The sequence below is a fragment of the Strigops habroptila genome, chromosome 4 (genome assembly GCF_004027225.2).
Source record: "Strigops habroptila isolate Jane chromosome 4, bStrHab1.2.pri, whole genome shotgun sequence".
Classification (NCBI taxonomy): domain Eukaryota; kingdom Metazoa; phylum Chordata; class Aves; order Psittaciformes; family Psittacidae; genus Strigops; species Strigops habroptila.
Window position 1 is genome coordinate 60722265 of NC_046358.1, and position 27772 is coordinate 60750036.

At 35.4% G+C, this 27772-nt stretch overlaps 1 protein-coding gene across 5 annotated transcripts in view; it reads left to right on the top strand.

The window, feature by feature from the left end:
• Positions 1-280: 280 nt before the first annotated feature.
• The window catches only part of CCDC73 (coiled-coil domain containing 73), a 41139-nt gene continuing 13647 nt past the window's right edge, over positions 281-27772 (top strand). The window contains exons 1-9 of one of the 5 annotated variants that reach the window (XM_030485138.1): positions 281-1014; positions 1792-1866; positions 3878-3916; positions 10507-10642; positions 13869-13948; positions 19433-19561; positions 19908-19967; positions 22085-22189; positions 25910-26020. In XM_030485138.1, coding sequence (XP_030340998.1) covers positions 961-1014; positions 1792-1866; positions 3878-3916; positions 10507-10642; positions 13869-13948; positions 19433-19561; positions 19908-19967; positions 22085-22189; positions 25910-26020 — 789 coding nt within the window. In that variant the 5' untranslated portion in view covers positions 281-960. The remainder of the gene's footprint in view (positions 1015-1791; positions 1867-3877; positions 3917-10506; positions 10643-13868; positions 13949-19432; positions 19562-19907; positions 19968-22084; positions 22190-25909; positions 26021-27772) is intronic. The other 4 variants (XM_030485142.1, XM_030485140.1, XM_030485139.1 and 1 more) reach the window with 4 other exon arrangements.

Consider the following 27772-nt stretch of genomic DNA (forward strand, 5'->3'; position numbering starts at 1 on the left):
ATGATTACCAGTTAACAAATGTCTCTTTTTAGTCTTCAGGCTTTTTAATCAATCATGCCTTTCTAAAAATATTTAACAAGGAATCAGTTTGTTTTGTTTTGGGTTTTTTTTCTTGAAATCCCATGTGTGTGGTTTGCTGTAAGAAATTTAAACCTCACTTGTTACTTTGCATGAGCAGGAAACGCTGCAACATCAGACGGACACATTGCACCAACAAAACAAAGAAGCTATGGCAGCTCTTAAAAAACAGGTAGCAAAATAAGGTCATCAAGTTTGACAGTGGGATTTTAAAAATGATGGCATAACAACAAGTTATCAGTTGGTATTTATTAAAATATTTTTTCTGTTGCATATAAAATGTTAGAATATACAGCTTAAAGAAATCAGGTCTTTTTCTTTCTTCCAGCCGTAGTATAATGCCTGTATTTTGACAGTTTGTCCCGGTATACTGCTCTTTCTGGGAGAGAAAGAGCCCCCCCAAATGGCATGTCCTCTGCAAGGTTAGATTCATAAAGCATGGTAAAAGATCTGCCACATAACTTGCTTTGTTCAACATACGAAAATGTGTTTCATCTTTCAAGTTGGGGTTGTGGGTTTTTTCTCTGTAATATATAATCAACAAATTTGAGTGCTGAAAGAACTTGCAGAGAACAGTCATAGGAACTGAAACTGTTGCACATGGGGATGACGAGTTTATCACTAATGCTGCATCACAATCATATCTCACTAAAAAGAAATGGGCAAGCAATTAGGGTTTTTTCTTTCTTGAAAAAATGGTTTGTGACTTACAAGCTTGCTGTTTGTGACTCTATCGTTACTATAGTTAAAGGGAGAAAAAACCCCAACAAAACAGGAAGTACACTCTGCATGGTAATGTAAGTATATTGTCACGTTGAATGAATAAAATTAATCCCATGTGCTGTATTGATTTGTTGTTTGTTTCTTTTTTTTTTTTTTTATATGCTGCTGACAACCAAGCTACAGGCAAGGATGATGGTCATGGAAGAAGAAAAGGTACTCTGTTACAGTTATTTGGTAACTGATAATGCCATATAACTTACTGAACATGTTCTAAGTATAAGCTAAGTATATTACAGTTAAATTATTTTTCTTGCTAATGCCTTAGCAAAAGATAATTTTATATAACCCATTACTCATGGTTTTTTGTTTGTAGCCTATAGAACTTCAATTACTTGTGAAATGTCACTCGTATTGATTGCTGTCTGAGATTCTCACCTGATTTAATGCCTCTGAATTCCTTTGACTTTATTCACATATGCATGTCATGTGCATATAATTCACATGTATGTGCATATGTCGCATATATGCATATATATATAAAAAACTTTAACATATGCTTATGTGTATTTAGTAATTCTAGTGGTAGCAGATTACAGTTCAATCTTTGTGGACTAGAAGAGCTGAGGAAGTTGTTTCTGTGAAGACTGCAACGGCGGATAAAAAAATGGATTTACCTGATACTTTCTTTGTTGTTTAGTATCTTTGTTCTGAAGTAACTTATTAATTCTGCCTTTGTCAGGCTTGTCTCTCCCAGAAGAGAATATTTTAAAACTTCCTGATTAGTTGTAAATGGTGAATATACACTATCATGTTTTCACTTTGCTTTTTATTGTTATAGAAATAAAATTATTTGAATTTTCACCTGTTTTCATCAATGAATTGTTCTGTTATAGGGGAGTAGTGCTTTGTTTTGTAACTTTCTTGTTGATAAATTCTTGCTGTAAATATACTTATTCTGCCCAAATCCTGAAGTACAGCTTTTGTTGAAAGGGAAAATATCAACTTGCTGTAGAAACAAAAGAAAAAGAAATCGATGGACTGAAAGAAGCATTAAAAGCTCTACAGGTAAACTGTTAGTTTTGGTAAATAACTTTCCTTGGTATGCAAGTGTTTTGTTTTTAGCTTTTCTACTAGTATGAAAATAGTTGTTTTTAAGAGGGCTTTCAAGGTCTTCTCATTTAATCTTTCTAGTACATGTACACTTCACTTTCTAACACGGAGTTTCTGTTCTAGTCTTCAGTACCAAGACTACTTTAAGTTAGCTTTCCACCTAAAGTTCTTTTTCTCCATAAGACTAGCAGACTCAATAGAAACCCAAATAGGGTGTGAAATGTGCCTTCTTTTCATTTCCATGGTCTTCCTCTTTCTATTTCTTGTCATCTTACTTCCCACCTATCTGGAAACTTGGGTTTTGGACACCTAAACAAGTGTTCACAGTGGGCCTCCAGTTAACAGCGCTACCTGTGGTTTTTTATTATTTCCTCTCACTAGGAGGTTTCTGTATTTACCACTTAGTCCTTGGCTTTCCAATACCTGTTTGTCAGTAAAATGGTCAAATGAATCCACAATTTACTCTGGTGCTGCATGTTATTTCTGTACTGAATTTTATATCATTGCATGGTGTTGGAGCAGTTGTGGCTGCGATTCACAGTTACTTGGAATAAAGGAAGACATAGGGACATAGCTAGTATCTGGTTTTCTTTTAAAGGCCAAGGCAAATGTGTTGAAAATGGATTAAACGAGTAGAACTCAACACAAAAGAAAATTAGCATTGCAGCACATTGCCAGGAACTAATTATTTTTCTACCCAAAACTGAGTGGCATAATAATTAATTCTATTGAAATCAAAATGTTTGTAATGGATTATTACCCATGACTTTGAAACATGTTCGGTTCTTATTGACATACTCTTATAACAGGATGCATTTACTTGGTTTGGTATCAGACTGTTTCATAATTTAGTTAACAGTGAAGGTGAGCAAAAGAAATTTATTGCTTTGGATGGCCATCTGTGCCATAGCTGTAAGGATTTTGTGCCTTGTTCAAACCTTGGTATAGCACAGATGATAGAGAATATCCCTCCATGGGCTGCTGAACATAATATGTGGACAGCAAGAGTAATGAAAGATTCTGCTGGCCTTTCCCTTGTAAGATAAAACGGAAACTAAAAAAAAACCAAAATAACTACAACTCAACATTAAATGTTTAATGTTCACAAATCAAATATTAGTGTAACAGTATAGTGCAGGTCTAGGAAATTCTGCTGTGCCTTGAGGAAGCGAGAGGTCACAATGAACTTGTGGACCCAGAAAAATCAGCCTAAAATAAGAGTGAGGAATTTCTTATTTGGTTCTGTAGTCCTCTCTATCCAGAGAATCAGAATTCTACCTTAAAATGGTTATTGTCTAGACCTTTTCTAGAAATATTTTCTGTATAAGATTTACACGTACTGGGTTCTTTTGACATTTCTCTTTTATTCTTTGACATTGTCAGTGTTTCTTTAAACATTCTAAGAGATATAGAGACTAAAGCTCTTGTGAACTTAAGTATTATGCAAGTCAAAATTCTCTGATTTCAACAGTGTATTAAAAATAGCATAAATGACTTCCAATGTCAATCTTGTAATGATCTTGCATGCTTTAATATGTCTTTCCATGCTACCATTCAGAACATCTACTTAGACTCTTTTTTATCCCAACAGGGAACGTCCCTATATTCCTCTAGGACTTTCATTTCTATCTATTTTTCTTCCCTAAGAATCTAGTTTACAGATTATGGTCCATTTACACATTATTTTTATCATACATGTCAGAAACCACAAGGATTTATTCATTTTTCAAAATTGTAGTAACAAATGAATGTCAAGTGCATTTACATGATTTAAATATTAAAGTGAAATTATGAATTAATAACTACACTACTTTATTAGTAGATTCACTTTGCAAAAACAGTATTACTGTATTGAATAGGCAATAAATGCAATTAAATCTTAGGTATGAGAATACCTAAATATGCAGGTTATAGGAAAAAAAAAACGTAACTACAATTCAATGGATACCTCTGTTTTGTTTTACAGATTTCAAAATACACTTTACAAAAGAAACTGAATGAAATGGTAAGAAATTAATAAAAGTAAAAAAAATAAGGTACAGATTTTATGAAAAGAGAATGTCTGCTTAGAGTATCATGCAAGTACTAACGAGCTGTAATACTTAAATAATATGTGGTAATTATTACAAATAACCGAAAGAGGAAATGTCAGCTTTGAATCTAAAAAAATTTTTTTTTTTAGGTTTGCATAATGTGACAGCTGCTGTTTAGCATGCAGAATTTTTTCTTCCTGGATTGAAGTGTAATTGGTACACTTGTTCTCTTTATAGGTTAGAGTGAAGATTTTTTTCAGACTGTGTTTTGAATAATGTAATTATATTACTCTTATGCTTATAGGATCTAGCATATTCAGCTAAAAGAAGTACTGGAGAATTCTAAGCAGGTTTCTTTTTTAAGAAAACCTGATGTTTTTCCTCTCACACTTTTTCACTCCTCAGAATTACTTCTTAACAACAGTTCCCTGAAGAGTTTAGATTTCATCCAGTCCAGCTTACTCCCTTTGACACAGAGAATAAATTTATGTAGAGTGACAGCACAGTCACTCTGAACCCTGTTGTGTGTTGTAGGAAGTAAAAGAGTGAGCTGCAGAAACATTGCTAAGCTTGATTGAATAAATGCTGTGAAAATTCTGCTGCTGCTCAACTGGAAAGAATAAAGATAATATTGTCAGACCATTACAAACTGTGATTTTAATTAAGAAGCTCAAAAAACTAGGGTCCAGTTTAGCTTTAAGTACCATGACATTTGTACTGAAAGTCATCTTCAACGCTACAGTGGTTTTACACAAAATATGGTGAAATTGAATAATGTACCCTTTGACCCGGGAGATAAGGCTACAAGTTAAAGATCAAAGGCAACATAAAATGTGTTTTGTTTTACTTCACTTCTAACTTGTATTTATTCTTAAAATACATCTGGTCTAAAAATTTGTTTAAAATATACAAGTTATTGAACTTACGTTTAGATCATTTCGCATATTGTCTTTCTTTCCTAACTTGCAAGGTCACTCTTCCATATCAATGAGAATATTTAAATCACTACACCTTTTCTATAAGCTGGAAATGTATCTGTGCTGCTTAATCAAATATCTTCCCTTCTTATGTTCATAGATTTTATGTTTATAAACTTTTTGCTTATTTGAAAATGTTGAAATCATTGAAGTACTATGATACAGAGAATGGTTGTTAAAAATACTACTGAGTGGGGGACTAGATACTAGAAATTGTATTTTGCGTGTACACTAAACGTAACGTATATGGCTTGGCCATATTTATAGAAGATATTCTGTTATGAAATTATGAAAACAGAAGAACACATGGTAAACAGAGGCAAATTCTTTCCTAGAACTTTAAGCAGTAGCAGGCTAATACAGTTTTAGACCAAAGTCAGATTCTACCAGCTTTACTCCCTGTGTAGTTGCATTGAAATAAATGGTATGTTCTAGGGATCAAGGTAGTAGTAACCATATAGACTGTCTTAGTTATCACATATGGCAAAATGCTTAGAAGTAAAATGGATAAAATTCCAAACTATGCATTTATCTGAGACCCATTGCTATTTCAATTTTAAGTTTGTTAAAGATAGATTAGTCCATTCCCTAGATAGTGGTTTGAAAGTAAGCAGATGTGCTGTTTAGTTTATATCTGGCACCTTAGAAACCCTGCCAGTCAGTAAACAAGCTTTTGTATGTGCTGTGAATTGAGCATGCCTTACTGATGTAGCATTTTGTTCTGGTTTTGTTCCTTTAATCCTGTTCTTTAGTCTAGTAAATGCAGTGTTAATGTTTTGCATGTACACCATACTGTAGTATGCTATCCCATTAAGTTTATGGGAAAATTGTAGTGCTGATACAGTTCTTAGGATAGATGCTAGAATTTTGAGATAGTGGAAGGTTTTGTTTCATGTTGAAAGACTGTAGAGAGACAAAAAAATAAAGGATTTCTTTTTCTTCCATCTTTCCTTTGTTTTGACAGTGGAAGTGTTGATTGTTGTGTATGGTGTAGTCACTTTGCACCTCACTGCACATGGATAGTAACACTTGTGCAGTCAGGAGGCTGCAAGGTAATTACCACAAAGCTAGCTGTCTTGAGAGGATACATTTGAGTGTGAGCTCTGTATTGTACTCTTTTTCTTGCTGCTGAAATAAAGAAATAACTGGAGGAAAATCGCCTTGGTCAGGTCTTGGTTTCCTCCTTCATTAATTTCCTAGCAGGTGATAAAATGTAGAATGCTACTACTTTGATTGTAGCATCTGTTCATGTGTTCCGTTGTTAACTTGAGTTGTCTGATCCTGGGCATGTCTGAGAGAGTGAGCAGTTAGAATTATTTGTCTTCTGCAGTGCCTAAATCTTAAATTTATGTAATTATGATAAAATATAAACCCCAACAAGAATGAGATTAAGGCTAGTGCTGGCTGGTTTAGAGACCAAATCTTGTGTGCAGTTCAGAGGAGCAAATGTGGAGTGTGAGATCTCTGTGTAGTCGGTGGGGAGACATCACTGTCTACCAGGTAGTGATTCAGTGCATCAGTATTAATGAGTAATGTAGATGGGGTAACTACCTCTGTGAATGACTAGTGATTTGTCTAGTTTCACTTGCTGACTCTGTTGATATTGGTAAACTAAATGTTTGTGAGACCATTTAGCAGAGCTGCAGTCAAGCGATGGGAAACGGTGTAGGTTCATTAAACTCTAGTGCCCTTCAAAACAGAGGGAAGCTGCATCCAAATAACCCACATTGTTCCCAGCAGACAGTCTCCTGAACTGTGCCCAGGAACTGCTTAGATGAGTGCTACTTGGCAGAAGCCAAAATGGGCCAGGGATATTTTAACGGCAGTGTAGGCATTTCCTGAGAGCTTCCTTGCCACCGTTTCATTTTCTAATACAGATGTAGTTACCAAATGACTGAAAAATTAATTACTGCAAAATACTAAGTAAATGTAATTTTAAAAGTTGGTTTCATCTTAATAGTATAAGTTAGGGATGTTATTTTTATTTTTCCACATCTTTTAGGAATGTGTCTGTAATTATACTATGTTATTTAAAAATACAGTGAGGGGCAGTGATACAGTATAAATAAAAATAAGTATTTTAAAGTAGAAAAATGGTGAGAACTAAAGGAACTATTGTGGAAAAAATTTCCTGTGTTGGAGATTTACACTTGGTAACCCTGTGCATAATTTTCACATGATCTTGCCCTAGGACTCCATGCCATTACATCTCGTTTGTTTCTCTGACACTTTCACCTCCCAATTACCACCTTCTGCTTCACTGAGTAACTCTGACTAGTGACTCAATTTCCAGAGTATCTTTGAGATATGAGCAATTCCCTCTTTGTCTTCCTCCAGTCACCTACCTGACCCTGAGCTATTTCTCTGGTCTAGTTCCACCAAGAAATCATTGTGCCTCGACAAACCATATGGCCACAATCAATTCCACTCCCCATCCCAGCTTATCTTTATTACTGGTGGAGGGCAGGGCAATAATTCCTGTTCTTGCAGTATCAGACATCACGAAGAACAACCAGCATTCTGTGGGTCTTACTCCAGCTCCAGGGTCATCGCCTCCCTATCCTGCAGTGTCTCCTGATGTTTCTTGATTGTCTTCCATAGAAGAATGTTTTAAGACCTCTTCACTGTGAGTGGAAGAATCACATACTCAGGCTTTTATTTTACTGTGCCATATCAAAGTCTGGAGAGCAGCTTGCCATCAAAAATCATATTTAGGCAAGTGCTAAGCTCTTAATAAAACTCTTGAGAATATAGCAGGCCAATTCCTTTCCTCATTGGAAAGAGCCCTGGGAAATAACGAAGCATATTTCTACTTTTCTAGTGAGGAGGAGGGACTATCACTGTTTTGCTGACTTAAGAAAGGAATTGGGAGAGCAGTAAGAAAAATCCATATAAAAGTAAGCTCTTTGAGTGCCAAATTAGTGATGCCTTCCTGTTCATTGATCTCTAAGAATAAATAGACCTGAATGACTACCAGGAAACACAAATATAATTTTAAATTTTGATTTTTTTTTTTTTTTTTTTGTTGTAAAATCCACATCCTAGCATTAGTAAGACTAGTTCTTCAACAGTTAACTTATGGTTAGGAAAAAGCCAAAGTACATGAACATTCACAACCTGCATTCCTTGCAGTGATTCTGTAAGTGGTGGTGTTTCTTTACCAGTGCTTCCATTATGACTTTCCATTTGCTGTAGTGTGTTTAATTTCATACCTTATAAAACATGAGAAATTTGTATTGTATATCCTGTTTTGCTAGCCTTATGTTGGTCATTTCTTTTGATTACTATCGGCTTTTATTATCCTCTGATGCTTGGACATGTATTGCATTTGTTACTGTATGGAAATGGAGCCTTACACAAGCCAGACACTGGGCCACATTCATCCCTGTGTAACTTGAATTTACACATATTTGCTGTATTGCTTTCCTGTAGATTAGAAATAGATTAGATGTCTAAATAAATAGGTATCTTTTCTGAGGAATTAATTTAACTCACTCTCTTAGGAGAAAACTTAAATTGACCAAATATACCTACAAAGCTATTAACAAATATACAGTATAAAGAGGAACACAAATATATATTGAAGGAAGGATAACAGATAACTTTCTTTAAAAAAATCAATGGCATGTGTCAATATAGTTTCCTCTGAATATCTATTTTCAATCACCCCCTTGCAAAGCGAGATTGGTAAAATTCATTAAACTTAAATACATTTTAGTTAATTACTGTAAGGGATTCATTACAGTAAGATATTACTTAGGCCAGGATGTTAACAGAAGTAAAAATAAAGTGTTAGATGCTTAGAAAAGTAAGCATCTAACTTACTACAGATACAGAATCATAAAGTATAAATAAATTTGTCATATTTCAAGATATTACAACTGCTATTGTTACTGAGGAATTAATAATTACTCATTAAAAGGTAACCTGTACTTTTCTGGGAAGCTTGCAGTATTAATCCGCATTAGTTTCACTAATCTAAATGAAGGCCACCAATACGCTTTGAAAGTAGTTGATGGACTTCTGTTCTTTAGCAAGTATGTTGAAATTCTTTTATTTAGGTGCGTCAAACACACATTGTGCTAATTGTTAAAAACAGTAGTGCAAGAACAATCCTAGAACTGGAATGGATAAGGCTGTTGAGCATCTCTGGAGATGACTTAGTCTAACCCTGCCCTGCTGAAAGCAGGGTCAGTTAGAGCTGGTTGCACAGAGCCATGTCCAGTCAAAGGTTTAATATCTCCACAGTTACAGACTCCGTAGCCTGTCTGTGCAACCTGTTCCAATGTTTGACCACCCAGACAGCAATTCTTTTTCCCCTCCAGTTTAAGTGAAATTTCCTGTATTGCACTTCATGTCGGTGAGCACCACAAAGAGGAATCTGGCTGTGTCGTCTTTAACTCCTACCCCTCCAACCAGCATTTACACACATTTATAAGATCCCCCCAGACACCTCTCCTCCAGGCTGAACAGTCATAGCTCCTTCAGTCTCTCCTCGCATGTCAGGTGTTTAAATGCCTTGATTACCATAGCGGCCCTATACTTTGAAGAATGCTGTGTTGAAAAAACCAAACATAAATATTTTTGTTTGAGCTGTATTGCAGTATAGCTTAGAACTTTTTCCTTGTCAATTAAACCCATGTTATGCTGGAAAATCTTTAAAACCATAAGAGGAAGACAGTGCTTTTACTAGTGGCTTTACAAAGACTGAACACTGTTTGCATAATAGATTGCTTGTGTTGTGTACCAGGAGACAATAAACGTCTGTAGGCCTTATGTTCATGATGCATACACTAGCACTGTTGCCGAAGTTTAAGCTCCTACTCATACCTGTCTCCAGCCACTTACTTGTTTCTGCCCTGTGCTTCTCTCTGAAGGTGCTGGGGCAGTGGGTTGTGGCAGTTGTGATTCTTTTTTTTTTTGTAGCTGTGATCCAAGAGCATAGTATATTTTGTTGAATATTACAGTAGGGACAAATAAGCAGCTAGGGCAATGAGGTACAAACATGTAGAGCTGGAGCTATAGATGTAGATTTGGAGTATAGATTCAGAACTATATTGTTTTGAGTCTGCAGCCCAAGACGGGCAGGTACTGCCCCAGTCTGAATAGCAGATGTGGGGTGGGTGCTGTATTAAACTGCATGGACGTCCTTCGTCAGAGGAATGAGAGAATGTAATGCTGTACTGCATGGTAGTGCAGGAGGAGAAGTATAAACTGCAGGCAGCATTAACATGTTAGGCTAGTGGCGGAGTAAATAACATGTTTAAGCAACATAACAAAGGAAAATTTGAAATTGGGATTTGAAAACAGTTAATACAGTTCTGCAGACATTTACATGAAAGTTCTCTAAAGAACACATGAATATATGCTAAAGTGCTTTTTTGATGATCTAAGCTACAGGTGAAGGTCTTTGAGATGAGGTGCTATCTGGAGATGGGAACTGATCAGTAGATGTGAAATAGGCAATTGAGATATTCTGGGAATGATTTTGCATTTATGCTATTATGTTAAAAAGTATTTGGTGAGTTGATTGATGCATGCTAGTTATTATCATTAAGTAGGTGCTCCATTTATGTTTCTAACAGGATCAAAAATTACAGATGCACTTAGCAGCAAAAGAAGAGCATCATAAGAAACTGAATGAAGTTGAGAAGTGTTATGCTACTATTGCATGTCAGTTTGGAATCATAAAAGGTGTTCATGGAAAACTGGAGCACAGCGGTATGCATGTCTTCAATGTCCTCCAGCATTTGTTTTCTTTGCTGTATATTGATGACAGTGAGTTGTAGACACCTGGCAGTTTAGAAAAACAGTAGCTACCTCATGCCAAGCATCAAATATTACAACTGACAATTACTGGATCTCAGTAGCTTCATCAGTGTTTTTTTTCTGTGGCAGAGCCAAGTTAAGCAGCACAGGCCCTGTACCTCTTCTGCTCCTTGCTGATACACTGCTACTATTATGTGTGATCACATAGTAAATTATATTGAAGAATGTGTTCAAAACAACAAAGCAGCGCATCAGCTCCCTGTTGCCATTCAGCATAATCAAGTTAAACAGTTGTACCAGCAAAAATGAGGGGGTGAAAGTAAAGGAATTAGCAGGTAGGGGAAAATGAATACTTCTTTTAAAAGTAGGTTTAGTGTTGGGAAGTGGACAGAAAACATTAATGAAATAATAAAAATTATTTTCTTGTACAAAAATATAAGATCTTAAAACCAGTTCAGTAAATAAATAGGGTGATATGAAGAGTCTGATGTTGATACTGTTACATAGATTCTGACTACATGGCAGTTTAAGTCTTATAAATCTGTATCATATCCCCGTCGCTGTGTTGAAACATAAAATTATCTATGAAACTGCTAACACACATAAATATTATTCCACATACTTCTGTTATATGAATATATAACTTTTATCTGCAAAATAATAAAGCTGATAACCTTAAGTAATAAAAATACCTCATTTTAAAAAGTTTTGTACCTATTGATTTGAGAGAGAAATCCTTTTTTCTCACAACAGTGATACATTTCTATGCAAACATCACAGTGTATGTGTAGAATATGAATTCGTGTGTGGCTGGGGTTTTCATTCATATAAACAGGACATAAATAAAAACAAGTATTATTTTTTTAAGGAAAGGGAGAAGTAGTTGTATAACTCAAACCAAACAAAACCCCAAACAAACAAACTTTTCAAATAGTTTGTAAGTTTGGGGGTTGTTTTTTAGCCTGAAACCAAATAGTTTTTTCAGCTGTAGTTTGAATAAACTGGTAACATGTTCAATGTGTGATATTTCAGTACCTCAAGTTACTTTTTGTATTCTTTTCTTTTTTTAATAGGCTAATATTTAATATTAAAAACAGAATTTAATATTAAAACAAATTTAATATTAAAAACAAAGAGGAAACACTGCTGTGTTTTCCTTTTATTTTTACTGGACAGGGCTTTTCTATTATGTGAGATACAGGAAAGTCTTTTTGCAATTTCATGGAAAAATAACATTTATTCTCAGTATTTACACTATTTGAACCATACATATATGCCTTTTGCCATGTTTCTACTTATATTTATCAGCAGTTGCAAAATGAGCCTGTAAAAAAAAGATTTAAATGTTACTGCTTCTGTTGAAGAAGCCAATCTGTTCACCAGTTTGCTTCTATGACTACTTTGTGTCTTTTACTGCAGAGATAATGCAATTTGCATTGCGGTATGTAAGATGTGCAGTAAGCTTAGTAGGTAACTTGTAAATTCTGAGCAAGGAACTGTGGTCAGTGGAAAAGTCAGGCAGGAAGTATACCAGCCATTGTGTATGCAAATTGTTTAAATTTATAAACTGGTGCTTTATCTGCTTTATTAAAGCAGCATGTAGGGAAACAAGACAGTGTAACATTGATGTTCTGTAGTGCTGTGAAGGAAAAATACCACCATTTATAATAAATTTAAACTTTTATTGTCTAACCAGTGTTCCACCATTAGTATTTTAAAGCTAGAGAATCAACACGACTCCTGTTGAAAGGTAGAAGAGAGTTTTACCAATTTTCGTCTGCTTGATTTAATTTTTATTTCCTTCATTGTATCAGAAGATATGTTACATTCTTAAGTATTTTCATTTGTTATGCATATATTCTTATATAAAACTACAAAATTGCTTATTGTATTGTAAGTCTGTTGTCCACTGTTCCCCATGATGCTTACCATCTTTAACAGAAAAGGCTTTCTGGGTGCAGTGGAGTGTCTTGAGTTCTTGCATTTCACATGAAGACAGGCTGAGAGAGTTGGGGCTGTTCAGCCTGGAGAAGAGAAGGCTGTGTGGAGACCTCATAGCAGCCTTCCAGTATCCGAAGGGGGCCTACAAGGATGCTGGGGAGGGACTCTTCCTTAGGGACTGTAGTGATAGGACAAGGGGTAATGGCTTCAAACTTAAGCAGGGGAAGCTTAGATTAGATATAAGGAAGAAGTTCTTTACAGTGAGGGTGGTGAAGCACTGGAATGGGTTGCCCAGGGAGGTTGTGGATGCTCCATCCCTGGCGGTGTTCAAGGCCAGGTTGGACAGAGCCTTGGGCCACATGGTTTAGGGCAAGGTGTCCCTGCCCATGGCAGGGGGGTTGGAACTAGATGATCTTAAGGTCCTTTCCAACCCTTATGATTCTATGATTCTATGATTCTTGTGCCGGAAGCTTTTTGAATAAATAAAGAAAAAAAGGAGTGAATGAAGAGGAATCAGGGAATAGAAAAGGCTGAAGAGACCTCAGAGGATCAAAACCCTAAGATTGAATAGAGGAGACTGAAAAAGTACAGGGACCAGTGAATATCTTCAGCTTTTAATTGTGAAACTTCAAGCAATTTCTCAGAGATACCTTGGCCTGTATAAAGTCTAAGAGAAAATTGCCTTCCCTTTCGAAAAGGACAGAGATGATTCTTAGAGTTTTCCTCTCCATTATCCTCTGCTGATTGCAGTCTTCTATGTCTTGTATGCATATAACTCTCTACATCTGTTAATTATTTGAATGTGCTGTGGTCCATTTGAATGTAATGTGGTCCATTATGTTGTGTTCCTGTGAAAATAATTAAACTCATCAAAAAACAACCAGCAAAGCCTTAGTGAAAAAAACCCCACAAACCCTCAAATTAAAAGCTCATGGAGAAGTGGTCCTAATAAAGTGACACCACCTGATACTAAAATTTAAATTACAATTTAAAATAAAAAGACAAACCAACACACAGAAGAGTCTTAACTCATAGTTCGAGGTATAGAACAACTGGTATTACCTGGTGTAATCCTCCAGTGTAGTATCAACTAAACAGAAAAAGTAGAGTCATATTTTCAGTCTTAGTCTCCTTTCCCCAAAGATGTTTAATTATGTTGTAAATTATATACACATATGTTGTAGTTATTAAATATTCAAATCTGAAAGTATTGACAGGTTTTAACTTTTGTTTAAAGTACAGGAAGCGATACAGCTCAATAAGAAACTAACATCGGTGAATAAAAGACAAGAGACGGAAATAAGTAATCTGAAGGAAGTAAGTATAGTGTTCATTTTTGATGTGGGATTCTTTGGGACTTCTATAAACTGCTGTAGTATTAATAGTAATGGACAAGCAACAGCACTGTTCTTCATTCTATGACTAATGCCTACATTAGTTTTATGCTTCCTTGTTATGCACAGGTACTTCACTTGAATGCCAATTAAAATTGGAGCAGCTCTGAATAGGTTTTTGTAACTTGGGAATTTTTATTTACCTCTACAGCATCCTACTTGTTTCTCTTCAATGATTATCAGTCTCTCTTCTTCCTGTGCTGTGTTGTCATTGCTTCTCCCCTTGGATATGGAAAGGTAGCAGTGCTGATTTCAGTTTAGTCAGAGAGATTGAACATGCAAGTAGTTGCCATAAAAGCAAGCTGGTAGCTGCTGTAACTGAATCTCCATCAGAAATGGGGGAGGTTTGTGACAGGGCAACAGACATTAGATAATAGCGATGCTATGGACAAAGAAGTTGACTGACCATTAAACTCTTTTCTGCCCTCATCTATCCAGAAACTACTATTTGCCGAGTACATTTTTGAGTTGCATTCTTGAACATATGTAATAGTGGGAAGAATAAAGTTCTCTTCCCATATAGTATGGAAAACCTCAGTGTCAAGAAGGTCAGATATTGAAGTGACTGAAATCTCAAAGATTTCAGAACTCCTGCTGACGTAAAAGCAGACCAAGAAACACAATGACAGTAAAGCAGAACACGGGAAAATTCTCAAATTATTTTCTAAATCACAGTTGGGTTTTAGGACATTTAAAAATGTTTATTTAGCTACATAATTCAAATGATAGGTTATGTATATTTATATATATAAAAACTATATATATTTTGTCTGAAATATTTGATGGATGGAAGAGCAACAAAAAAATATTGGAAGTTGTCAGTGGTGACAACTTTCCTCTGTAGAAGGAAATATTTGCCGTATTTGTTAGAATGCTAAAATCATCGTAGCCACGGATGTCTGAGGATAACTGTCTTCACTGAGTACACTTCAACAGTACAGTGCCTTTAGAAAAGGATAATTTTTATGTGCCAAAAAAAGGGGCATTCATGAAAATGGTTTAGTGGTGGACTTGACAGTCCTGGGGTAAAGGTTGGACTTGATGTTCTTAAAGATTTTTTCCAACCTAGTTGATTCTATGATACTTTTATTGTAATATATTGTAAACATTAAAATTTAGGAGTTTTAGAATTATTTTTTTTAAGCAGCATGGTAAATTAGCTTTGGTTAAAAAACCAATAATAATTCATTACTTAGAATTCTCTGAGGGTAACTAATTTGAGAGGTGAGAAAAGAAAAATGTTTAAGAAAATTTTACATAGTAAAATTTGGGAGTAAGAGGTGTGCAAGATAAACTGATAGTGATTTATGGACTCCAGTAATCAAACATGTTGCTTGATCCGTTTTTTTTCAGCTGTACTCTTGATTCTTAAGGTCATGGGTGATGAATTTTAAACAAAATACTGTTAGGTTAGCAGAAGGGGTCACCTGAAACTTAATCTGGCTTCCTCAGTTCACCAGGAAATGCCTTTATTCTGGTTATTTCTGAATTTCTTCTTGGTTGTTTAGTATTTGACCATCTTATTCTGACTGATGGTGGAAAACTGAACTGGAATGTAATTTCTTAGCATTTTAATATTCACGTAGTGCTGCAGCACTTTGCTGCAACAGTATCTTACTTTGCAAACAGGCTTCCAAGGAAAGTGGTGGAATCACGATCCCTGGAAGTGTTCAAAAACTGTGTAGATGAGACCCTTAATGACATGGCTTAGTGGTGGCCTTGGCAGTGCTGGGGGAGTGGTTGGACCTGATGATCTTAAAGCTGTTTTCCAACCTGATTGATTCTGTGATTCTGTGAGGAAAAAAAAAAAAAAAAGTGGGGTTGTTTATTTGTAAATATAGGTTTGTAAATAAAAGTTGTATATAGTAGAAAGACATGCCTTTTTCCTCAAACTGCAGAATTTCTGTGAAAACTGAGTTGAAAATAAACAATATAGAAAAACGAGCAAGCAAACCCAACCCTTTTTCAATAATCTCTCTTTTGACAGTTTGCTTAGAAAACATTTCTGGAAAGTTATGTAGTGAGAGAGTGCATTTCTGAACTGTATCTACAATGGCAGTTGTTAGTTCAGCACACCTTCAGTTCGTGAAGGGCTGTGGGCTCATCTTTTGGGTTACTCTGCAAGAGAAGAGAAAAGAAGTGCTTGAACTCAGTAAGAAGTGCCCTGAGGTAGATTCATTTCACTGTGATTATCTTGTACTTAGAGTAGCCATTCCAAAAGTGATCTTAAAGCAGTCAAGTGTTTTCCCGTGTTGGGGGATGTGTCTGGGCTGAAGGGACCTATGAGAGACACAAAGCAATGAGAAGACTTTGATACTTGGAAGAGTTTGGCAGAGGGATTACCAGGCTGTTTTCACTTGCTACATAGCTGAAAGAAGTCATGATATCTGCAGCACAAGATGGCACAACTTACAAAGCTGGTTTAATCTGCCTTGGAGACTTGGCTAACCTCTAACAGCTCTGGCAACTTGTGGGTTCAAACTTCTTTCCTCTATAGCCTCAGTGCTGGAGTGGCAATGACCATCCATAGTACTAAAATCTTAATTTGGCTGTCAGCTCTTATCACAGCCCTTAGTTTGAATCAGACCTGGATGATCTCACACATTTGTTCTTAATGGGATTATGAAGTTAGTAATGCCATTCAACATTTATGCATAAAAATAAACTAATCTCCAATTTTAATGAAATTGCAAGTATGTGATGGGGGTCTTAAATATGTACAGTGGTAAAACCTGGGTTAAATTGAGGTCTATTCTGCACAGGTTTAGTCATGTGGGATTTGTGAAAAGAAATATTAGTTAGAGAGCTTGTAGTTTCCTCTTGACGTTGCCTGCTTACAAGTCCAGTTCGTAAATCCTAGCTTTAAGGACTGTGGCGTAACTTCCTTTTCAGTAACATTTATTTTAGGATTTGAACATTACATAGTCAATGTGGTAGGATTCTTTTCAACCACTACGAAAATGAAATCTGACCAAGAAGAAGGTGTCCTTTATTCTGCTGATTAAAAAAACAGCTCAAGGCCTGAAAGAGTGCAAGAGAGTTGTACTGATCTAGGAAGACAGCAAGAAAATATAATTTTGGGTACACTTAAAGTTTGTGTAAGGTATCAGCACTATCTTGGGAAGTGGTTACATCTGCCTGCGTTGGTTGCTCTTCCAGTCCTGTAACTCCTCTTCATGCTGGCATGTGGATTTGTGTGGTCTTGAGAGAAAGCAGAACGAAAATTTTGTATTGATCAGAACTACATTTTACCAAAAAAGGGGGCAGTTTTAGCTTAGATCAGCTGGCAAAAGGAAAAGACATTGAAGGAGCAAGACTCTTTCTTTTTTGACACTCGACTTTTGCTGGCTTGAAGTGTTTCTGAAACCACGTCCCTAAGCGTTGGCTGAACAACACATCAAAGGAATGGGTTTAAAGCCTTATCACTCACTCTTAGCATTCCTCCAAAACTGATAAAATTATTTTCCAGATTCAATTTAATTTATAGGGTTCTGAATGCTACTGGTGATCTTATGAATGACAGAAAGCTACTAGGAAAACAAAAAGGCAAAAACTCTGGGGGTGATTTTTTTTTTAAATTTCAGAGTATAAGAAAATATACATTTGTATGTATAAAATTCTGTGTTTTCACAGCTCCACAGCTTGTGCTTTCACTCATCATGGAAAACTTTCCCACGATTTTTGGTGATTTGATTTGTGTTGGTTCTTTTCAGTTTTGTGTTGGGTTTGTTGGTTGTTGGTTTGGTTCCAGATGGATTATATGCATCCACCTGCGATACACAAAGGAAAAAAAATCCAATCATGTTTTCTACCTCAAGGGCATTATTTACTCAGTATGACTTGTTCTTTTCCTGTGACAAAATAAGTAGTAAGATTTTTAGGCACACGGTAAACTCTGAGTTTTAGAAAATCTATAGTATTGGATCCATAGCAGGCTTTTGCACCTGCTCATGTAGCACACAACCTGTTAGCTGTGTTCTGTATACCGTTAACCTGGTTCTCTGTAAAGGTGGACACAGTGCACCTTTTTACTTTTACAAAGCTAAAACTGCTTGCATCTTCTGCCACTCACTTTCATTACAGAGCCTTCTAGTAAAAACAGTACAAGTAATATAAGTTTTTACTGAAAAGGTGCAAAAAGCCTTAATAGCTTACAGAGTATCATAATTCTAACGCATGGCTGTCTTTGGGTTCTATAATTGATTCTGCAATTACACTTAGTACTTGCTAGATTATTCTAGATTTATTTATGACTAAAATACACGAGAAATACAGCTCTAGCAAAAAAAAAAAAACCAAGCTTATTTCAACATAGTACCTCTGCTTGTATTTTCTGCAAAACTTTGCATTTGTGAATTTCAGCTACAACATAATCTTCCCTTTTGCTTTTGTACTGTTATATGATTTTGTCCAGAACAGTTAAACCATTGGTCTGTGATAAGATGGAATTCCAGTTTTGTGAAGAAAAGTTAAACAGACCAAACGTAGTTGTTAGATAAAACTATTACCATTCTGAATGCTTGGTTCACCACTATGGCATCATGAAGAATTCTTGATACTATCTGTGAACAGCATTCATAACCTCTGCTATTTGTCTGAGTAAACGTCAGAGCGCTCAAGGAGAGAGCGATATTAAACAGACTACCTTGTACCAGAACGGGAGGGGTGGGGAAGAACAGGGCACAATATTTATGACTCCAGGAACTATAAGTTGTAATTTAATGAGATCAAAGCATTTGCTGTTTATTTGTTGCTCTAGGAGCTTGGAATAAACTGGTCAGAAAACAGATTAAAAAGAAAGGGGGGGGGGGCAGGATATTTGAAAGGTAATGAAACTATAAAATCAAAAGCAGATTTTAGATGGAAAATCATGTTGTAGAAGCCTCTAATATAAAATTAATTTAGCATTCTCCTGAGATTAAGTAATTAATGTTTCAGGAAAAACAAAGATTGTCCAAATTTATAGCCAGTTCCTGTTTTTACCAGATAGTTGCCGTTCTTCCTTTTCCCCCTCCCGATTCCCAGGAATGTACACAGGAGTTATAATAGGTACTTTATTTCTATTGTGAATCTCGCTGTAGGAGGTTTTACCAATACCAACTTGATCTTCTCTTCTAATATACTTCTTGGAAGAGAAAAGAAAAAAATGCTGAAGTATCATAAATACCAAACAGAGAAAAATTGGCACGGTAACATTTTACCTCTGAAAATAAACACCTAGCCACGTGTGACAAGTTTAAAATTCAGCAAGTCAGTCTCACAAATTTCAGATCCTCTAATTCATTCTGGTGTTTCCATACATTATTTAAAAGTAGGGCATGACTCAGGATAGTTTAAAAGATTTGTCTTTGTTTTGAATTGCAATGCCTATACTGATGAACTATTTATATGTGTTTCCTGTGTTAAGGAACTGAAGAAAGTAACTACAGACTTGGTAAGGTCCAAGGTCACATCTCAGTACAGGGTGGCAGAAGAAAACATCAATCTTGCAGCAAAGGAAAAACAGTTTCAAGAACTGCAACAAAAAATCAGAATGGTATTTTGGAACTTAAACAAAATTTTTTTTTTTTTTGGTGAATATTTTCTGTTCTTCCTTAAGCAAACATCATGGTAGTGCTCTCTCTGATGTATATAGATTAAGTGACTCCTTTCTACTAACTGCATAGACAATATAACAAAATATTTCCAGAACAACTTTTTTGGGGGAAGTAAACGTGCTATAAATATAACTTTATAGTTTACAAAAATCAATTAGACTCTTCAAAATAATTCAGTTTCTTTCAATAGCTTCATGATGGTTCACAAGATCATGTTAACACACTCTTACTAAAGAAAATAGTAATTTAAAACGCCTCTTACTGTTCTCATGCTCTTTTTTTAAGGAGACAGAAGTTAGTAAAAAAATTCAGGAAGAAAACACTCACATTAAAGAAGAAAAGCTGGTGAGTTAATACAACTTTGCTATTTAAAAATCACTTAGGAATATATGTGTTATATTTAATATTCAAGTTTCTTAAATTCTTATACTAAGCTACTAAACCTAATTAAATTCACTTTTTGACTCTTTGGAAATATTTTAATAACATAACATAAATTGAATCTTACTTCTCAGTTTGTAGAAAGTGTTTTACCAGAACCAAGTCCATTGTTTCACGCTTTATTCCAAGTCTTAACTTTTGTTTTTAAAATCGGATGGGAGAAATTTGGTATACCCATGAAATAGTTGTTTACGTACTGGTTCAGTGCAAATAAACAATAATGTTTGCATAACATCCTTGCTGTTCTGCTTTCTGGTTGCCGACAGTTTAATACTGCTGGCTTCGAAACCAGGTAAAATTGGAATCATGTATGAATCATATACAAAGGAAACTTGTTGCTTTCGTAAGAACATACGCTTCTAGAATATTAAGCTACATACGTATGTGTATAGCTGAACAGAGTTAAGACGGTCTTCTGTCACAAACTCAGGTATGTTCCAGAGCAAATCCTAATATTCAAACCAAGGTACATGGAGTCCAGTATCAAACATAATTAAAAAAAAAAAAGTTTCCTGTAATAACAGCATAATACACCGCTTTGCAGAATATTAGGCATAAAAAGGGTGATTAATCATAGACCTCAAGGATCACCTGGTCCAACCTTTCTTGGCAAAAGCACTTGGTTGTGTTTTTTCTTAAACAGTTGCAGCATTTTCATTCTGCAGTGCATGAAACCAAACATATCAGAGAAGTGTATTGTTCCTGTTCTTAGGGAGGGACAAAAGCAGTAGGTTGTTAGTGTACCCACTGAGCACTCAATAAAGGCTAATCCAGCAGTACTCTTCCAATCTGTACAAGCCTGTTTGCATTTTGAATTTGCTTTTTGAAAATATTTGCCAATAAACACAGGGGGAAACATAAAAGAGATTCAGGCCTCATTACTCCCACAGCGCTGAATGCACTGAAAGCCTTTATATGGAGATGCTTGTAGAAAATTCATATGCATGTTTGATATGTATTATCTAAGAGAAGGTTTCTATTTTGTTTCTCTACTTAGTTCCGTGGGAATTGCTACGGGTTGGTTGTTTTTAACATATGGGGGGTTTTGGCATAAATCTGGGGAAGGCCCTAATATAGTGATGAATCTTGTGTTTTCTCCAAGAACCTGGGCTAGAAGACCTGGATTTCTATATTAGAGTGCTACAAATTCCGTATCTGGATTAACTGAAGGCGTTGGTTTCAGTGGTTCTTGGACTGAGACTGAACCTACTATTTAAATTATAGCTGATTTACACTGAGCTGTATGTAGAGAAGCAATCATTTCTAGTCTGGTGAACACTGCACTAGGTTTAAAAGACACAGCCAACTCTCCCACCGACCTGTCAGATGACACTGGACAAGCTGTTCCATGTCTCTGTGGTTGTTTTCTAGATGTAAAATGGAACTAAAGATAAATTAAACTTCAGTGCAAAAACATTATTTATCTCTACATAAATACACAAGCATGAAAAGGAATGAGAGTACACCCAAAATAATGATCTTTATTTTTAGTAGACAGTTGTATCCGTGTACACAGTAGAACCAAAAGTAGATAAATTGGAAAACTCTTTGCAAGTATATGAAAGTACTTTTGTTTAATAATATGTTCCACTCTCACTATATTTTGAAGCAACTGAGCATGTTTAAGACTGTCTTCTGCCTGAAATTTCGTTGTTTTTGTAGGCCTTCTTTTAGTGATTCTTGTTCTGATTGTTAGGGAGTGGAGGTTGGCTTGGCTAGATCATTCCCTTCGTCTTTGAATGTCTGCAAATGTGTTTTGTAGTGTTTAATATAAAATTACTCTCTGTCTCCATTCTATCCATTTTATAAGAAAATTCTCTGAAAAAGAGTAAGTTATAATAATGTTATCTTCTCCAAGGCCAGAAAAACCTCAAGTTGCTCTGATTTCTTTCTGTTAGCCCTTCCCCAACACTAGCAGAATAAAAAAATAAATGTTAATCCAAAAGACATAAATGGTCTAATTCTTAAACTTTGGAAACAAAATCTCATTCAAAATGTCCTAATTTGTTTGTATTAATAAGGAAATTCTCAGGTCTCTACAATGTGTGCAGGATGTGCTTCAGCGAATAACACAAACGAATGTGAGAATGGAAAGTGAATTAAATGCACTGAAAGAAGACTATAAGGTCAGATTTTTCTTGATTAGACAAGCTGCTATTTTTAAGTCCAGGGCTGTTAAAGACATCTGTATGCTTTTCAGAACTTTTGACCTCACTTCCATTGCTCCCTCAGCTCCTTAACTGTCAGCACGAACCTTGAAGCACAGGCTATAGTTTCCCTCTTTTAGTATTCTGCCCCGAAAGTAAATCATGGTTGCCATTCTTATCAGCCATTTCTGGAGGGTAAAACCAGAACATATTGGGGCTTAATTTCAAATATTTTGAAATCAAATGATTTTGACTTTTGTTTCTTATAACTTTCATGTAGGTATGAATTTATTTTCTGGAAAATACTTTAAATTTCAGATCTTCTTCAGAGCTTGTCCCCAGTTTTATTAGAGCAGAGGGCCTAAGAAAGAATGAATCCTTAGCCATTTCTTGCTCTGTTGTCTGGTGTCACATTTGAGCTAGAGGTGGTAAGTAGTCATGCTTGAGGATCTGGAGTTGCAGCGCTCCTCAGTTCTTCGGGGGTGTAAAAGTGGCTCAGAACAGTTTTGGTTCTAAATTACACTAGCAGCCAGACTGGCCCACAGTGCACTGAAGATTAAGGTCATGTCTGTTCTGGTCAGATGTGCCATGCAGGGTTCAGCTACAACCATTAATCGGGCTATTAATAGTTATTATCTACTGTTTGTCCATACATAACCACAACTATTTCATTCTTTACTTGGCCTGTGAGGTCAATGTTTGGAACTAGTATTTCAGTTAATTTTCAATTAAACTTCCTTGTGCATGTATACTTTGTTTCTAAGTAAATGCTTCCATGCTAGATTGAAAAAAGATTCACTTCACATAAGCCTTTGTCTTTTAATAGATGTAGGCAGTTTGAGCTATTGTTTCCCATCTCAGATAAACTTTATAGTATGCCTTAAAGCTCCAGCTCAAACTGTAAATGGCATCTGTGGATCTTGTCTTTGAAGACTACACATAAATGTCTACAAGTGTAAGAGAGGTATAGCTTGTTTTCTTGTTGTTAAGGTATGGATTGAGTACAAGTCTCTGTTTTGCAGCCTGTATAGGCTGACAGTGGATTTCTGATTGCAGTTAGACTAATTCTGATTAGACAGCCTGCTTTGATTTGGGTCTTGCTTATATTGGACATTGGGAAGGTATTAATGTTTTCTAATTTTTCTAACTACAGGACAAACTATTTCTAGTCATCAAAGCTTCAGTGTAGTCTTCCAACATAACTTCTTGCAGGCATTAATACTTCAGATGAAATTGGTTTTACAAGACATGGGTATCTATAAGAGGCTCTTGATTTAATATTTGAAAGCTCTGTTGACAATACGAGGACTCCTCAATACTTAATTTGATGTAAATGTTCCTTCTTAGTCTTCACCATGGCACTTAAGATCAGCTAAGATTTGATCTCAGCTGAGTTTTGCGAGAGCATTCTGTGCATTCTCAAGACAAGACGTTCTCACTTGAGAATGGGAATTAAGGATTTATAACATTTATATAAGCAGATATGAGCGATAAACTTTCAAGAGATCGCATCTGGAAACATGAAAGTGCTTAGACATTTTAATAGAAATGTTTTTTCTGTAAACCCAGTAAATACATGATAAAATGCAGCGATTCCCTTTAAACAGCTTGATGTAAATACAATGCAATATTAAAAGTGAATGACACATGTTCTTTCCATATGAGCTCATGGGGTTATTTTGATTTGTCAGAAATGTTCGTCTTTCTGTTTAAGCACTAGTCATAAAATACCATTGCTTTTTATAGCTACTCATTTGGCTGACAGGTCGATACACTTACCAGGATACCAAGGGAATGAGACGTTAACTGCTTATTTTGCAGTGTCATTTTTTTAAAGCAACAAATGGATCTTATAAAATATGGAGATGAATATATAACTTGAAGGATCTACTCACTTTCCTGCCAATTTGAGAGCTACCATTTTTGCCTTTATTTATTCTAGAACCACAGTATGATGAATGGGATCTGAAGGTTATGTATTATCCTTATGCTCTATCCTACATCCCTGTTAAATTTGTGGACCTTGCTCATTAAGAAGAAGTTTGCTCAAAATAATGGAAAACTGGAAGGGGTGATTGTATAGTCCCATGGAAATATTTTTATTCTTATACTCACAAAAAATTACTGCTTAATTTAGGCTTGAGATGACAGAATACTTAAACTTCCAAGGTAACATTCAGGAAGGATCATCCTGTTCTCTCTCAGTGTGTCTATGCATACTTAATGCTAGGATACCAATGCCCTTAGCAGTTCAGAAAAACAAGTTACAATTCTTTAGTAGATGATAGAATACTTGAGAATGCAAAGAATTCGGGTATTCCCCTTGCACATATGATCAGTTCTGTTCCTCTGCTACTCCTGATACTTTGCCTGAAGAGCTATGCTGTGAATAACTATTATATTCCATCTTGGAGGAGGTTGCATTTGAGCTACAAATAAAAGCATCCTTGAAGTTAGAGCAGCTTTATCAGAGAGAGGAGGTCTTGGACTCCTCATTTATAGAACTGGATGAAAGGTGCTACATCACAGTGTGATTATTCAGTTGATGACAATTCAATGTATTGTTGAATTGTCTCATCTTTTAAATAATATAATCTGTCAGAGAAGATCCATTATATTCTTATGCGCAACTTCTTCAAAGTGTATAAAAATGCAAGGTAGTCTGCATTTTCCTAGCATTAGTACCTGTAAAATATATTTGTGTTAATAGTGAGGTTAAATTAACATAGCCATTTTAAAATTGATGCTAAGTGAATCAAGAAGTAGAACTCATTTTTAGTTAAAAGATTCAGAAAAAAGGAATTGCTTTGGAGTATTGCCTCCCTAACTTAACATTTTTCAAGTGGACTTTCAAAGCAGCTCAGCAGCCATAAATATGTAGCTGGTCATACAGCTGCATGCATTAAAGTTATGTTTACATTATCAAATATATTTGTGCCATCTGTATAGTAGATAATGGATTCAGCAAGTCCTTTATCTTCCATATTGTTTACTATAAAAATGTGATAGGATAAAAATTCCAACAGTACCTGAGATGTGTGTGAAGTTACTGTTGATTTGCAGAAGGCTGCTTTGATTTAGCACAGTCAAGCTGAAAGAATTAACCAAAAAATGTTGCAAGTACAATTATGATAGTATAAAACTTAATATTACTGTTGTTTTAATACACTCCTATTTCAGTGATCTAATAAAAATAAATTAAAGGATAATCAGACATATACTTCATGTTCCAGGGGACATGTTTTAGAATTTAAAGCTTATACAGTTTATAAGATAGGTTGATAAACAATTTAGGATAGAAAAACTGATCAGAAAAAGAAAAATATTTTCTTTGAATATAGAGTAGTTTTTTCTTTAAGTACAATGGGTCTAGATTGTGCTACATTTCATATTTCTCATCTCTGGACTTTATATTACTTTTTCAGCACATTAAAACTTATGCAGTGAAACTGAATAATGGCAAGTGTTTTTATACCCTTTTATAGCCATTTCTTTTTTCATAACCTCCCCCTGGTTCCTGTTAGCTAAACTATAAGCACCTTTCTGTTAATTTATGAAAATTATTGTTGAGATAGCACATTATCACTGATCTGTATGGCGCTTCCAGCATGTTAGAAGCAAAGGTCCAAGCAACATAAAACACATCAAAATTCATTAATGTGGTATTGATTATTTTTTGGATAATTAATTTTATTGCAGACCCTTGAAAGAGATAATGAGCTGCAAAGGGAGAAGGCAAAGGAAAATGAAGAAAAGTTCCTTAATCTTCAGAATGAGCATGAGAAAGCACTAAGAACTTGGAAAAAAGATGTAGGTTTATTAAATTAAATCTTAGAGTATTAAGAGGTTTTTGAAATAGTCATCAAGCATTTCAGGTAATTCCTAAAAGCCAAGAATATGTTGCAGAAATAATACAATAAAAACAACTAGTTCTTTTCCAGTAATGCAGACTCTTCTAAAAATGAATATATTTTTAAAGGTAGATGTAGGAGAAATGTTGACTTCTGTGCTTTAAAAGGTCAGTGCACTTCTGCAGTCTGTAAAGCAAGAGCCCGGGTATTAGGTGTTACCTTGAATTTAGCACTTAAATATTCCAGAATTACGCACTTGCCATTGCCTAGACATGGAAGCTGATACAGATTTTAATTTACATTGAATTTTATGTATTTTTCCGGAAACTTGCAATTTTTTACACAACTTATTCAGAGAATACCAGCACACCAGGCTGCACTCTTGTACCCTGAAAAGCTGTAAACAGTCTTATAGTAAAAAATGAATGTAAACCCATTTAGACTAAAGGTATTCCTGAAGGGCCATATGCCTAGGAAAAAAACCACAAAAGAGCCACCTCAAAATGAATAGGGTAGAGATAATGAAGGCTTGCATTAAAGCAGAGGCCCTGACTTGACAGGAATTTTTCAGTGTGGACTGTGGGGTGGAAGGGGATAAGAAAAGGTAAAATCCTGTATGTCTCAGTGACTTCACCTCTGTGGTCACCTAAACAATAATTTGTCTTCAAGATTTGCTGTTTGTTCTTCTACTACATTACTTCTAAAGAATACTGCAGTAATTATTTAACCCAAAATAATTAGCAAAATATTGTAGCTGTAAAAACTGTCTGAAATAATAAATGCATATTTACAAGTAAGATTAACTTCTTCAGTAAGATCTACTTAGTGTGTGGAAACCAGACTCAAAACAGCGTTTGTTTAATAGTCTCTTTTTTTATCTCTATGTAATTCACACCTACTGCCAGAAAGGTTTTGAATTTGGTAGGTAGAGTCTCAGGGAGGCTGTGGGGAAATAATGCAAATTTGTCCTTGTAATCCTAAGGCTAACTCTTTTGAGTGCAGCTGCTATGGAGATGACTGCAACCAGGAGACTGCAAAATAGCTGAACTGTTCTGATGCTCACTGGCCTAGGAAGATATGATCTCCACAGTTCCTAGGAGAGTCTTATACCATAGTTTCCTGTATAGACATGGGAATTGGCCCTGCTTATGTCTCAGGAATGTTTGCAACTATTCTTTAGAAGGTTTATTTATTCCCCCCCAACCTCCATATTTCTCATATGGCTAACTAGAATTTCGGTCGCTTACTACCTGAAAGTATAGTGTCATCATGGTTTACATTATATACTGCTCTGGAAATACTTGTAAATTAAGTGAAGATATTTCTGCAAAATTGCCCTTCCATTCGTATTTTTGACCATCCTTTTTTTACTAAATACAAAAATTTGATTGTTAAGTACTCACTGAAGGGGCATTGGATACTTGAGGCTATTTACAGAAGTGCCAAGTAGATTATTTGCTGTTATAGTTTCTTGACGATGTAGGTAGAGACTGAATGTTGATGAGGATGTTTAGCTTTGAGCCAAAACCAAAAGAAAGCTACAAATACAAATCTCTCTTTTTTGAACATTGCTACTTGAAGTAAATGGTGGGGAAAACCCCCATTAATAAAGGGGTATTCTCTGTACTGGAAATGTGGTTAAAATTTTGGTTTGAATGAAAGAGCTCAAAATTATCTTTGTACAAAGAAATTCCTTAGCATCTATACTTTC